Here is a 14,978-nt window from a genome sequence, read left to right on the forward strand (position 1 = left end):
GCCAGCCTGGTCTACAAAGTGAGTTCCAGGACAGCCAGGGCTATACAGAGAAACCCTGTCTCGAAAAACCAAAATAAATAAAAAATAAAAAGGCTGTAACCTGACCTGACCTGACCTGGTAGAGCAGCTAGCCCAGAATCAATGGGCGTTCTTTATGTGGAAAGTGGGCCACCAGTTTAAGAGGTGACAGCCTGGGCTCCATTCCTAGGACTGTCTCTTGCAGGTTGCTATGTGACTTAGGTCACTTCCTTAACTTCACAGCATAATCTCACTTGACCCTAATTTTCTTATCTGTAAATTAGACATAAGATAGTGCCTATTTTAGGGTCACTGTGTGGACTAATACCTTTGTCCCATTTCTTGCTTGTATAAACATGAGCTTTGAGAACCAAACCTTTGGGCACTTAGGCCACTGAATAATTGTCATCTATCCTTTGAGCCAGTGCAAATAGTCAATCTTCAAGCAATGTGTTTATGTAGGGGGCCCTTGGTGCAAGATGGCATAGGCGTGTGTGTGTGTGTGTGTGTGTGCGTGTGCACACATGTAGAGGTCATGACAAGGACAGCTTGTGGGAGTAGGTTCTGGGGCTTGAACCCAGATTTTCAGACTTGGCAGTGTCTTCATTCACTGAATCATCCCACCAGCCCCCATGAAGGTGCTAGAACAGAACTCTGAAAAGCTACACACTCTCTTTATGTGCTGACCCTCCCCTTTAGCTCTGTCTTATTTTTATTTATTTATTTTGTCCTTTTTTTGAGGCAGAATTTCACTTAGTAGCCCATGCCTGCCTTGTCCTCGGCATCCTGCCCCAGCCTCATGATAACTGTGTGCTGGGATTTTGTGGCTTTGGGACCTATTTGGGGCTGAAGGTATGACATCTGCAGACTCTGTCTCATCCTGCTCTCAGATGCTGGTGTGCTAAGTGCTTTCCTAGGAGCAGGGATCCAGGACAGTGAATCCCTTCAGGACTGCCTGTAGTCTGCACACTCCAGCAGGGTTAGTCCAGTGGATGTGAATTTTCTCCCCTTTCAGCTTGGTCTTTGGCTAGAAAGTGCAATTAACAAGAACACAGAATCTGTTCTGGAACATTCTACAAAGTGCAGCATGGCTCTATTCCTGGGAGGGTGTATGGCCCCTGTTGAAGATGCACTCCTTGTAACCCAGTGAGCTTGTGGCAGAGGATGCCTGAGTCTGCCACTGTCTTGCCACAGCCTGTCACCTAGCCCAGTGTCACTCTGGATTTCACCCTGAACCCTGGTATCATGCAGGCCAGAAGGCGGCGTCTCTTATTTATTTAAGATGTATTTACTGATTTTTATGTGGATGGATGTTTTACTTGCATATATGTTTCCTGCGGGTGTGTGCCTAGTGCCAGAAGAGAGCATTGGTTCCCCTGGACTGGAGATGCAGATAGTTGTGAGTTGCCGTCTAGGTGCTGGGAAGCAAACTCAGGTGTTCTGGAGAGCAGCCAGCATTCTCAACCCATGAGCCATTTCTCCAGCTGTCTCCTGAAGGACCCAAGTGGGTGTGAAGGGTTGGCTCTCAGGGTCGACCCTACAGGTACCTTGACCACCCACCTTGGTGCTGTTTTCCAGTCCCGGAGGTTCCAGGGAAGGGAGAGGGTATGGGGTCTTCCCCACCAAGGACATATACTGAGGAGCTGAAGGGAGGCTGGCTGCCACTGCAAAGGTCAGTGCCTGCAGTGACATTTCATCAGTCAACAGAATGCAGGTAGATTTTAAAAGTCTTCTGACACTGAACTGTCTCTCCAGCCCTCTCAGTTGTTATTACATTGTTCTTTGCTGTTAAAAAGTATTTATAATAATTATAAAATCTTTGTCTTTCTGTAGGGGCTCAGCTCAGGGCCTTGTACATGACAGCTGGTGCTGTCCCTCCAAAGCACGGTCCTAACTCAAGCTTTGCTTTTGGAAAAGCCTTGTTGGTGTATAGATGTGATACACACAGTCCACACAACCCTAGGCATATGAAATGCATCTGCGTCACGTGCATTTCACTGACATTTGTTTGTTTCCTTTTGTTTTGAGGCAGTCTAACGTAGCCCAGGCTAGTTTCATATTTGGCGTGTGGTGGAAGGTGGCCTTGAACTTCTGATCCTCCTGATTTAATCTCCCAAATCCTGAGATACAGGTATGCACGGTCCGTGCATTTTGATGGCTGCGTGACTGTGTAGCAGCCATCTGACTGACATAGTCTTTCCTCATCAGTTCTCATGGTGGCAGGCAGGTACTTCTTCTCCAGCACTGGCACCTGGCAAGCAGCTCAGTGGCTTTCTCTCGCTGCTGCCATCGCTTTTTCTGTGGTTGTCTGGGGGAGGGCGGCATACTTAGCACAGTGCCTGTGAACCTCACAGGGGGCAGCACTGAGCTCCCATTCCCTGCATTTCCCCTGGTTTACCTCTTCGGCCAATGAACATTTGGGATTTAGAGTTGTGAATGCAGTTTACAAATGCAGATTTCACAGGCATTGGGATGTAATCTCTGTCAGTCTTGACGTTTGATGTGGCTGAGAGATTTTTATTATATGTTCTAGGTGTATTTATTTATTTATTTATTTGCTTAGTTAAAAATGAGAAGCCAAGCCTGGTAGTGGTGCATGGCTCTGATCCCTGTACTTGGAAGGCATAGGAGCCTGGGGAATCTCTGTGAGTTCGGTGCCAGCTTGGCTTGCATAGTGAGTTTCTGGTGAGCAGCCAGGGTGACATAGTAAGATCATCCTGTTTTTAAAAGCAAAACAAAGGGGCCGGAGAGATGGCTTAGTGGTTAAGAGCACTAACTGCTCTTCCAAAGGTCCTGAGATCAATTTCCAGCAACCACATGGTGGCTCACAACCATCTGTGATGGGATCTGATGCCCTCTTCTGGTGTGTCTAAAGAGGGTGACAGTGTACTCACAGAAAATAAATAAATAAATCTTAAAACAAAACTATGCATGAGGCTTCACTGTTGTCTTAGTTGCGTCTTACTGCTGTGGACAGACACCATGACCAGGGCAACTCTTATAAAGAACATTTAATTGGAGCCGGGCGTGGTGGCGCACGCCTTTAATCCTAGCACTCGGGAGGCAGAGGCAGGNNGATTTCTGAGTTNNAGGCCAGCCTGGTCTACAAAGTGAGCTCCAGGACAGTCAGGGCTATACAGAGAAACCCTGTCTCGAAAAACCAAACAAAAACAAAAACAAAAACAAAAACAAAAACAAAAACAAAAAAAAAAACATTTAATTGGGGTTGGCTTACAGGTTCAGAGGTTCAGTCCATTATCATCAAGGTGGGAACATGGCAGCATCCAGGCAGGCATGGTGCAGGAGAAGCTGAGACTTTAAAATCTTTATCTGAAGGCCACTTAGAAGACTCCCTTTCAGGCAGCTAGGAGGAGGGTCTTAAAGCCCATGCCTACAATGCCACACCTACTCCAACAAAGTTATACCCATTAGTGCCGCTCCCTGGGCCAGCATATTCAAAGCATCACAACTGGATTGCCCAGGCTATCCTGAAATTCTGGGCTCGAGTGAGACTCTTGCCTCTGCTTCCTAAGTTCCCTAGCAAATGGGAGGACAAGTGTGCCACTGTGCTTGGCCTGTGGTGGGTTTCAAAAGGAGCCTGTGTTTTAGAGAGCAGGCTGAGGTGTTTGTGGGTACCAGGCTGTGCTGTCGGGGACTTGCTGCAAGAAGACCAGGCCTGGGAAGTGCTGGGAACAGAGGAAACCAGAGGAGGTCTGGAGGCTGCTGGATTGAATTGTTTAGGAGGGGAGTGGGGCAAGGGACTTTCCCTGTCCTAAACCTTTGTTTCCTTCCACAATAGAGAGTGGAAAACACCAGCTCTGGTGCTTCCCCAGCAGAATGTGAGTCAGGGCAGAGTAGAGCCTCCCGCCCCAGTGCAGCACCAGCTCATTCCCCAACTTCCTGTTGCTTTCACGCTTGCCCGGACCTCTGCCCCACTTGGCAGGCCAGCCAGTCTTGTCAAAAATCTTTTGGCTGAGGTGGAACCAATGCCTCAACTTGAAATAAGCCAAGCAGGGTGGAGCTTGGCTTGAAGTTCCTGGAGATAGGGGTGTAAGAAGGGGGTCTGTCAGTCCTGCAAAGGGGCGGGGCCTTTGTCCCTCCTCCGAGTTCCTCCCTGGGAAAAGGCTGAGCGACTGCATACCTTCTCATGAGTTGCAGCTTGCCTGCTGACTGGCCATTTGCTTACTCACCAGTGGTGGAAAGAGGAGCCCAGCTGGATTCCCTTGAGGAGGCCCCTCCACTAAGCTAGATACTGGCCGGAAGCTGGCTGGTAGCTGAGCCTGGCGCCGGGAGGGAGGATAAAGGCTTTGTCCCACTCCTAGGATGAGGCTGCTTGTGAGGACTCTGCGCCTCTGGGAGGTGCGGAGGCAGGTAGCCTCTTGGAGCCTAATGCCTGGCCAGGAGTGTTCGGGGCTCAGGAAAACATTCTGGGCTGCCATGAGGGCTGTCAGAACCAGAGCAGATCACCAAAAGCTTGGACATTTCATCAACATGGGAAGGTAGGAAGACTGGTGACATTCTGCCCTCTCCGGGATTCTTCTCCCCGCTAGCCAGCCCCAGGGTTTCAGGCCGAAAAACATGGAGGATGTGCTGTGAATCCATAGGATGGTCAGCGGGGCTGGGTTTGGGTGAGCTGCTTTGTCTTAGATGGTCACCAGTTGAGACCTGCCATGCTGTTCTTTTGGAGACCAGTGGAGGCTCCTGGGCTGCAGGCTTGGCAGCTCCACGCTGTAGGAAGCTAGGCCCTTCCTAGCCCTGAACTCGTTTGGGTGTGGTTGGAGATGACCACATCCTGTGAGCCAGCAGCAGTGCTGTCCTCTAAGCTTCTCTTTGAGCTGGGCAGAGACAGTCAGCCTCTGTGCAGGCCCTGTGTGGCCCTTCGTCAATGGGCTTTTATCTCCCCTGAGTTTTGCCGAAACTTTGTTGGGATGTAATTTGCATGTATGCCTTGTTTTCCGTTGAAGTTCACGAGATGAGCCGTGTCACCATAATTGCCTCAGTTTTTCAAGTGATGGTAGGGGCTTTGTTTCCCCAGCTCTTTCTGTGTGCTCTCATGAGGTGACTGGGGGCTGACCATGAAAGACTGCATGCAGGACTGAGGGTCTGAGCTTTTGGCTCCACCCCACTACATGCTGCTCTGTGGGTGGAGGACCTTATTGGCTTGAGTTAATCATGCAAGACCAATGACTTGATCATTTATGAAATTCCTTTAAATACTCTTGACCCTAAGGTTAGCATTTGTGAGCTTCCCATTGACAGCCAATAATAGATCAATTAGGCTGATCCCAGTTGTGTCCTTCATTAAAAAAAGAAGAAGAAGCAGCAGCAGCAGCAGCAAAACTCTAGCGCCTTGCTGTGTATCCCAGGCTTTCCTCAGACTCTCTGTCTTCCTTGGCACCTGGCTCCCAAGCCCCGGGATGCAGGAAGCAGAGGCATCCGATGCTTGTTCATGGAGCTGGTGTGAGTGGAAGCAGCTTGCTGGGGAGTAGCTCAGAATCACCCAGCAGTTCCAGGGCCACTTTTGAGGGATGCAGGCTGGCTTCCAGCATGTAGGAGGGTTCAGTGTTCCCACATGTTGCCCAGTGCTTGCTTGTTAGTGGGTGTGAGGTATTGCCACATGGTGGTTCCAATTGGCTCTTCTTTGATGATCCGAGGTGAGCATGTTTTCATGTGCTATTGAGCACTGAGTCTTTGAGGAGTTGTCTTAGTTATGCCTCTTGCCTGTTTACTTTTTATTTCCATCTTTTTCAAAACAGGTTTCTCTCCATGTATAACAGCCCTGGCTGTCCTGGAACTTGCTGCCTTTTTTTTTTTTTTTTTTTAAAGAAGGAAAGGTTTATTTTAGCTCATGGATTCAGATGGTTCAGTCCATGGTCCCAGTTGCTGGTTCTGATGGCAGAGGGGAACCCTAGCCCTGCAGAATCGCTCACATACCTGACATGCAGCCAGCGGGAGGGCAATGCTCAGGTGTTTACTTGCCCAGGGAAGCAAATGTTCCACTCAGTGGAGTGCTCTTTACCGCCCATCAGGATGGTGGAAGCATGTGGCAGAAGTCACCCACCTCATGGCATAACGGGAGCAGAGGTAACTGGTGGTGAGTGGACTGGAGACCAGGTACAGCTTTTCAAAGGTATAGTGGCTAGCACCTACTTTGTTTCTATTACTTTTTTTTTTTTGGTTTTTTCGAGACAGGGTTTTTCTGTGTAGCCTTGGCTGTCCTGGAACTCACTTTGTAGACCAGGCTGGCCTTGAACTCAGAAATCTGCCTGCCTCTGCCTCCCAAATGCTGGGATTAAAGGCGTGCGTTGCGCCACCACGCCCGGCTTCTATTACTTTCTAAAATAGCACCACGAGCTGGGGATGAAGAGTTGGATACATGAGCCTGTGGGGAACGTTGCTGTAACCTCAGGCTTTTCCACCTGAGCCGGAGTTCCTGAAATAACCATTCAGAGGTTGAATTACTCGTGAATAATAGCCTAGGCCATAAGCTTGGGCTTGTTCCCTGACTAGCTTGTGGCTTAACCCATTTATTCTATTCTATTCTAATTTCTGCCATGTGGCTAGTTACCTTGCCTCAGGGTCATAAGACTCTCTATCATCACTATGGGGAATCCTCACCATGCCTGACTCTATCCCAGTATTCTCTGGTTTTTTTGTTTGTTTGTTTGTTTGTTTGTTTGTTTTTTGCCTCTGGAGTACTGAGAATAAAGGCATGAGCCACCAAACCCAACTTTTTTTTCTTTTATAGATTTATTATCTTTTAGTTTATATATTTATGTGGGTATGTGTATCATGTGTGTAGGTGCCCTAAGAGTCCAGAAGAGGCTGTTGAGTCTTTTGGAGCTGGATTATAGGAAGGTATGAGCTGCCATGTGCTGGGAACTGAACTTGGGTTGTCCTGGCAAAGAGCAAGCTCATTAACACTCTTTACTCCATCCCCACTCTTTGAGAGACCTCACTATATAGCCAGGCTCTCTTAGAATTAGCTGTGTAGACCAGGCTGGCCTTGGAAGCACAGATCTCCTTCTGCTGTGCCTCCTGAGTGCTGGGATCAGCTGGTTTTTTGACTTTCTGTGAGATGGCATCCATATCACAGTCCAGCCTCACTCACTGTGGATTGGAAAGCTCACCATGAACTCCTTATCTTTCTGCCTCCACTTCCTGCGTGCTGGGCTAGAGATGAACATCCACGCTTGACCTTAGCCTGCTTTCTGATAGGCTTATCTTTTATTAGTTGAGCTCATAAAAGTTCTTTATAAATCTCAGATACAGTTTCCCTTCTCAGATATTTTTCCAGCTCTCCAAAATTTGTTAAATAATAGGTTCCATCACATTTCTGAACTTAACTGTTTCTCAGTGCTGCTTAATTACTGACTGTTGTGAGCTGCCATGTGGGTCCTCTGGAGGAACAGCCAGTGCTCTTACCCACTGAGCCATCTCTCGGTTGTCAGCCTTGCTGTCAAGTGCCTTTCCCTGCTCAGCCTCTGAAGGGCTGGTCTTCCTTTCTGCACCTTCTCCAGTGCTGGGGCTATAGGCATGTACCACTATACCTGGCTTATTCAGTGCTTGGAATCAAACCCAGGGCCTCATGTAATATGGGCAAGTGTCACCACTCTAGAGGTCGTGGGACCTGGGAGGATGGAATTGATAAGTGAAGAGGACTAAGGTCCCATACAGTTGCTGGCTTTACTCAGCACCTCAGACAAGGTCAGACAAGCAAAGTTCTTATGAGTCCAGGATGAATACAGTCACAAAGACAAAGCCACACATGGCAAAACCATGTTTTTTCATGGAGCCATATAAGGACAGTTGAAACATTTAATTGTATAACAACAGCAAGCAATACTGAGTAATCTGAAGGAAACTGCTGTCCACTTCACCTGGGAGGGGCATGAAAACCCAGTCCAAGAACAAGTCTAGGTTTTGAAGAAGCTGAGGTCACAAGACTCTTGTATTGATTTCCCAGAGTATTCTCACAGAATTTTCACAATTCCATTCCTGGACAGTGCTTTGACAGACAAGGACCCCACCAACTGCCCCATGTCCTCACCCTTTAAAAGGTAGGGCAAAGTTCCTGGTGTGGCTGGACTGCACGATTCCTGTCTCTGCCTGGCAGTGGGCACGTAGGTAGAGCCCATGTGTTGACTGTGAAGTACTGTACTGGGAGTGTGGCCCACTGGGACAGCTCGTGTGTGTCTCTTCCCAGTTGTTCTAGGTATACACCCAGAATGGTTTGCCAGATAATAAGGCAATTAGACAGGGTTTCTCTGTATAGCCCTGGCTGTCCTGGAACTCACTTTGTAGACCAGGCTGGCCTCGAACTCAGAAATCCGCCTGCCTCTGCTTCCCGAGTGCTGGGATTAAAGGTGTGTGCCACCACACCCAGCTCTCTTCCTAATTTTTAAGGAGTATACCATTTGTCCAGCCTCCGAATAGTGCCCAGGCCCCAAACCTCTTCCAGCACATTTGCTTTGTTCTATTGTGTTTATGGGGGCAGGGATGCAGTCCTGCTGTGCCACTGAGCTGGTCCTCTAGCTCCTGTTCTCTGTGGTTTCTTTCTTCCCTCTTGAGGTAGTGTCTCACTGTGTATTCAGGCCGTCTACCACACAGGCCCCTCTGCCTAGTGAGTATTGAGTTTAAAAGTGCTCCATGCCCAGCATGCTAAGTTATTTGTTTAATTTAATTTAATTTTTTATCTGTAAGGCTTATTGTACAGTTTTTGCGGCAGTAGAAAAGGTTTTGTTACTGTCATCATTCCAGGCACTAGGAGATGGACACAGGGACAGTGCGCACGCAGCCTTCTGTGCTGTTGTTGGTGGCGACTTCATATGCTGGAGTCTCCCACACCTGAGCCAATCACTAAGTGAGCTGTTGGGCTGGTGAGATGGCTCGGCAGGTGAGGGCACCGGCTGCTCTGTGCAGGCAGCGTTGTCAGTTTCTCTTGCGTGGCGGTCTTGCTGTCCACTCTGGGACAAACGCTTGGGAGGCCAGCAAGAAGGACCAGGCAGCCTTCAACCACACAGGCTTCCCGCTTCTTTCTTCTGTCAACAACCATGGTAGCAGAAAAGGATGTCTTATGGGAGGACGTGACCGGGGCTCATGGGATGCTGGAAACACTAGGACAGAGCTCTGTTTCTGCCTCCCTCCCATGAGCTCTGAGGACACTGCTCAGCGTGGCAGCGGCCACTCGGAGCCTGGTGTCAGCTTGGAGAGCAAGAGGCGGTGAGTGGAAAGCTGTGTCAGGAAGGAAGCAGCACTAGGGTTCTCTGACAGTAACTTCTGTGCTCCTGATGGAGTCCCCTCAGGGGCTTCGTCCTGGGGGCTTCAAGCCTGGGCGTCTGAGACTTGCTGCTGAATAAGCTCACCCTTTCTTGTTCTTTATGATCTCTGGCTAGCTGATTCAATTCAGCTCTTCCGACTCAAAGTCCTCTCCACACTTAACTGAATCTGGTCTCTGTCTCTCTCTGTTTCTGTCTCTGTCTCTCTCGCTCCCTCTCCCTCTTCTTCTGAATTGCTCTGCTTGACCTCAACCCAACTCTATCACTCAGTCTTCTGGCTCCTGCTCATTGTCCGGCTCGTTCCGTTTTACCTGTGCCTAGCATGTTCTCTCTTCAACCTTTCTGTAAAGCTCTGCCAGTTAAACTGCCTCCTTCCTTTTCTGCACTGCCCCTTAAGTTGCTTCCCTTTCTCCTCCTAAGAGCTGGGCATATGCTATTCGGTCTAATCTTTCTCTGATGTGTCATGCTGCCACTCAATTAGAAATCACTTTCAAATTTGGGTGCTTCCTTATACAAACTAACTTTATTTTCATTGGGATTAGAGATGTGTGCTAAGGGCTAAGCTACACCACAACTTTTGTTTTGTTTTGTTTATTTATTTATTTATTTATTTATTTATTCTCTTAACACAATCTTGGGATTCACAGTATGATCAAATATCCTATAATCAGATTTGACAAGTCCAGGGTGAATCTTTCAGTGTGGGTGACCAGGGCACAGGCTGCCACAGCCACTTCTGAATCCAGATATGGCTTATTTAACATTCAAATGGGGTGTGCAGTATCTCGGGTTTTGTTTCTCTTTCTTTTCTCTGTCTGTCTGTCCGTCTGTCTGTCTGTCTGTCTGTCTGTCTATCTGTATTTCTCTTTCTCCACAACAATCTCATGTACCTCAGGCTAGCCTCTAACTTACTGTGTAGTCTGGATTCTTCATTCCCCTGCCTCAGCCTCCAGAGAGCAGGGACTGCACGTGTGCCCCATCATGCTAGGCTCCTATGTTTTTGGTTTGTCTTTCTATTAATATGTACTCTACTGTATTTTTTTAAAAAGTAAAACATTATTCAGCAATTTTTAAATTAACTGCTTATTTATACCAGCAGGGGCCTTGTGTCCACAGCATGTTGAGTGGCCACCTGTGTGTTCCCTTTGCAGGCCTGTCTACCTGTTCTTGGCTTTTTTTTTTTTTTTTTTTTTTTTTTGGCTTTGAATTCTTCATGCAGCTGAGGATGATCTTGAACTCTGGATCCTCCTGCCACCACCATCCGTGCCGTGATGATTGGTATGCCCCACCATGGCCAGATCTTTGCCAGTTAAAAAGATGATGCATTATAGCCACTGATCCCGGCATTGAGTACAGAGGCTTCAGGACAGCCAGGACCTACACAGAGAGGCCCCATGTAAACAAAAAAATTGGCTCTCGGGGCTGGTGAGATGGCTCAGTGGGTAAGAGCACCCGACTGCTCTTCCAAAGGTGCAGAGTTCAAATCCCAGCAACCACATGGTGGCTCAAACCATCCTTAACGAGATCTGACTCCCTCTTCTGGAGTGTCTGAAGACAGCTACCGTGTACTTACATATAATAAATACATAAAATCTTTTTAAAAAATTGGCTCTCTGTTTTGGATGCTGGCTTCCCATTGGGCATATGGCTTGCACAGTGCTCCCTTTTTGTTCCTGTCTTTAGATTCTGTTGATACTGTTGTAAATATAGAAAATATTTACATTTTGTGAGTTTAATTTGCCTACTTTTTCATGCCCAAGCCCAGTGTCAGGAGGACGTTTTCTCCTCGGGGCTCTCACATTTAGGCCTGAGGTCTGTTATGCATTACTTTTGTGTATTTGGTAGGTAAGGGGCAATTTTATTCTTTGGCATGCCCTCCCAGCCCTGTTTAAAGCTGTTCTTTTCCTCTCCAGTGCTTTTGATGTCTTTGTAGTCGATTGTGTGTGTGAGAGAGTGTGTGGATGTGGGTATGCTTGTGCATGAGTGTGTGCATGCTGTGTTGTGCCTGCGTTGTGTCAGAGTACAGCCTCTGGCGTTGGTTCTCACCTTCCATCTTGTCTGAGACAGAGCTCTTACTCCTTACTGTGTATGTAAGGCTGGTGAGCCCTCAAGCTACTGGGGATTCTGCTGTCTTTGCCTCCGTCTGTGTCAGGGTCCAACCTTGACACAGGGTCTGGGTCAAGCAGCCTTATCTGAAGGCACACAATAAATACACACATGGACAACTTCTGGGGTGCAAGCTGATAGGCAATTTTTTAAGGCTTAAGGTTGTTGTCTGTCTCTCTGTCTATCTGTCTGTCTCTCTTTCACTCTCGCTCACTCGCTCGCAGCTTGAGGGTGCATGCACTCTTCATTCTCCCGTGCACTCTGCTTTTCTCCCGTGTGCTTTTCTTTAACTCCCACACTTCTACACACACATCTCACACACACCCCATGCACTCTTCTCTCTCTCTCTCTCTCTCTCTCTCTCACACACACACACACACACACACACCACATGCACTCTCCTCACACTCATGTACACATTCTCCATAATTCTCTCCTCACATTCTCTCTTCACTCACCCACACTCGCTCTCTCTCCTTACTCTTGCCCCAGTCTTTGTTGTTACTCCAAAAGCAAGCAGAAAAAAAAGACATTGTACAATCATTGCCAAATCAAATTCAAAAGAATAACCACATCCCACAAATAATTAAGAGCTAGGATTGTTCCCCAAAGTTTCAAGCTTCCTCTATTCCCAGGCCTGTGGCCAAAATAGTGATAATTGCAAACTTATTATTTAAACTTTAACTTTTGACGTACTGTACTTGAGAGCTCAGAGCTCCGAGGTCAGACACTTGCATTTTCCTGTGAAGCTCTAATGATAAACGACATGGGCAAAGCTGCCAGGCAGTGGCCAGAAAGAATCAATTTAACCCTTATCTCAGTAGTTCTGCTAGCTTTCTGCTTCTGCACATTACACACAATGACTCTCCTAAGAATCCTAGTGTTTTGACTCAGTTTTACTAATATAAGATTTTACATATTCTATATTTGTTTATCCAGGAACCCTCTCAAATGCTGTGCAAAACTTATTTCATAACTTCAATAACTTTTTCCTTTCTCGGCGTACCAGTATTGGCTGTGCTTCATTTTCATAAAATTTCTTCGAACTTTCTTTGCAAGTCAAACATTAATCCAAAACTACCATTGTGCAGTTATTGCATTGTTTCCAAAATGAGAGCACATAGCATGCACCTGGGCCATTAGAACTGTGCTGTGTGTTTAAGAACCATTACATCAAGGAAGACCTTGTGCGAGCCAGCAGCCATCATGGTGTCTGTTAGGGCAAGGCTTTAGTGTTTGCAGTAATGGTCTCTTCCTGGAGGTCCTGGGACCCATGAAACACTGCTTCCAGCCCAGGCACCCAGCTCTCAGTCTTTGTGACATAATTGAGCTTAATGGAATGGGCTGAATCCTGGAAAGTGTGCCCAGGTCAACATCTCAACCAGAAACCAGGGGCACCTGTCAAGAAGGTAGGATTCTGAGGGGACAGTGGGAGTGCAGTTGGCACTTGGTTAAACTACTTTACGGAGGTGTATTTGTGTAGTTGCACCTACTTCCTGTATATCCACTATATATAAATGCCTGTAAGGCCAGACTATAGTCAAGATAAGGAACAGGTCAGCACCTTGGGAGTTTCTTCCTGTTAAATTTTATTCCTCCCTAATGGTCCCCATAGGTTCATTTACTTAAATGCTTGGTCATTAGGGAGTGGCACTGCTTGAGAGGAATTAAAATATGTAGCCTTGTTGGAGTAGGTGTGGCCTAGTTAGAGGAAGTGTGTTCCTGGGGGTAAGTTGGGGTTTCAGAAGCCCCATTCAGACCCAGCAACTCATCTCTCTTCCTGCTGCCGGTGAATCTGGGTGTAGAGCTCTCAGCCTCTCCAGCACCATGGCTGCCTGTGTGATGCCATGCTTCCTGCCATGATAATGGGCTCAACCTCTGAAGCTGTAAGCCAGCCCCAATTGAATGCTGTTCTTTATAAGAGTTGCTGTGGTCAGGCCAGCTAGCATGGTGCACACCTGTAACCCCAGCACTCAGGAGGCAGAGGCAGGTGGATCTCTGGGAGTTTGAGGCCAGCCTGATCGAGTTCCTGGACAGTTCCAGGACAGCTAAGGGTACTCTGTCAATAGACACCATGACCAAGGCAACTCTTATAAGGACAACATTTAATTAGGGCTGCCTCATAGGTTCAGAAGTTCAGTCCATTATCATCAAGGTGGGAACATGGCAGCATCCAGGCAGGCATGGTGCAGGAGAAGCTGAGAGTTCTCCATCTTCATCTGAAGGCTGCTAGCAGAATCCTGGCTTCCTGGAAGCTAGGACTAGGGTCTTGCAGCCCACGCCCACAGTGACACACCTACTCCAAGAAGGCCACACCTACTCCAATAGGGCCACAACTTCTAGTAGTGCCACTCCTTGGGCCAAGCATATGCAAACCATCTCAGGTACACAGAGAAACCTTGTCTTGAGCACCAAACCAAACTACAAGGAAAAGACCATTGCCCTGGTCATGGTCATGGTCATGGTCATGGTCATGGTCATGGGGTCTCTTCCCAGTGCTAGACACCGCCCGCCCTCTTGCCTTCCCACCCTTGGGTATCTGCTGCCTGACTTCCTAGGTTGTTTTTCATTCTCCTAGAGTTTATGAAAGTGGCACCACGGGCAGAGTTTGATGCATACCTGTGACTGCAGTTGCAGGCAGCACACTCACAACTTTGGAACTAACCCAGACTACACTTAGAACCCATCTCAAAAAACCGAGGGCCAACTGGAGAGATGGTTCAGTTGTTAAGAACACTAGCTGCAATTCCAGAGGTTCTGAGTTCAATTCCCAGCACCACATGGGAACCATCTGTAATGAGATCTGATGCCCTCTTCTGGCATGCAGGTATACATGCAGACAGAGCACTCCTACATTTAAGCAAAGACATAAAAAGATTTCCTTTAAAACAAGTAAACAAAGAAGAAAACCAACTGAGAACATGGGGCTGGCTCGGCTGCTAAGAGTCCTTACTACTCTTGTGAGAGTTCAAATTTGTTTCCAGAACCCACATGGAACACCTGGGAATTCCATGCCCTCTTTTGGCCTTCGCAGACATACCCACATGTGTGGCATACACCATACACACACACACACACACACACACACACACACACACACACACACACACATTTATGTGAGCAAGGCCCAAAGTTCAATCCCTAGCCCTGGAAGAAAAACAAAGTATTTCCTCTTTTCTTTCCTTCTTTTCTTCCATCCTTACTCTTTTTCTTTTTGTGCTTCTCAGATACATTTATTAGTGCCACATTGTCAGTGGTACTTTGTGGGGAATTGCAGGCTGGTATACAGTCAAGCTGAGGTCTGAACCCTGATGGTCATATTTCACCTACATGACACGGTAGGCGTTCCCTCAAGCTCCTGAAACTCAGGCCCCTGCCTAAGGCACCAACCACCTCCAACAGCCCCCACAAGAGAAGCATGGTCAGTGGTCACATAAGCAATGGCCCAAGCTTCTGACCTTCAGGCTAAACTCCTCCCCAGTTACCTAGCAACAGTGAAGACCATAAAAAGGGGTGTTCAGCCCCACCATGGTCTCTTACTCTCACTCTTACCCTCTCACTCCTTTGTCCTCACTT

At 47.6% G+C, this 14,978-nt stretch overlaps 1 protein-coding gene across 3 annotated transcripts in view; it reads left to right on the top strand.

Annotated features, from left to right (window-relative positions):
• Nucleotides 1–14,978, top strand: part of Acot7 (acyl-CoA thioesterase 7) — a 91,282-nt gene that overhangs the window by 2,966 nt on the left and 73,338 nt on the right. The window contains exon 1 of one of the 3 annotated variants that reach the window (XM_029539633.1): nt 4,149–4,517. The exons of 1 other annotated variant lie outside the window; for it this stretch is intronic. In XM_029539633.1, coding sequence (XP_029395493.1) covers nt 4,342–4,517 — 176 coding nt within the window. In that variant the 5' untranslated portion in view covers nt 4,149–4,341. Of the gene's footprint in view, nt 1–4,148; nt 4,518–14,978 lie in introns of those variants that run through there. One more of the 3 variants, XM_021199865.2, reaches the window with a different exon arrangement.

This window comes from Mus pahari, chromosome 6 (assembly GCF_900095145.1).
Source record: "Mus pahari chromosome 6, PAHARI_EIJ_v1.1, whole genome shotgun sequence".
In the NCBI taxonomy this organism is placed as follows: Eukaryota; Metazoa; Chordata; class Mammalia; order Rodentia; family Muridae; genus Mus; species Mus pahari.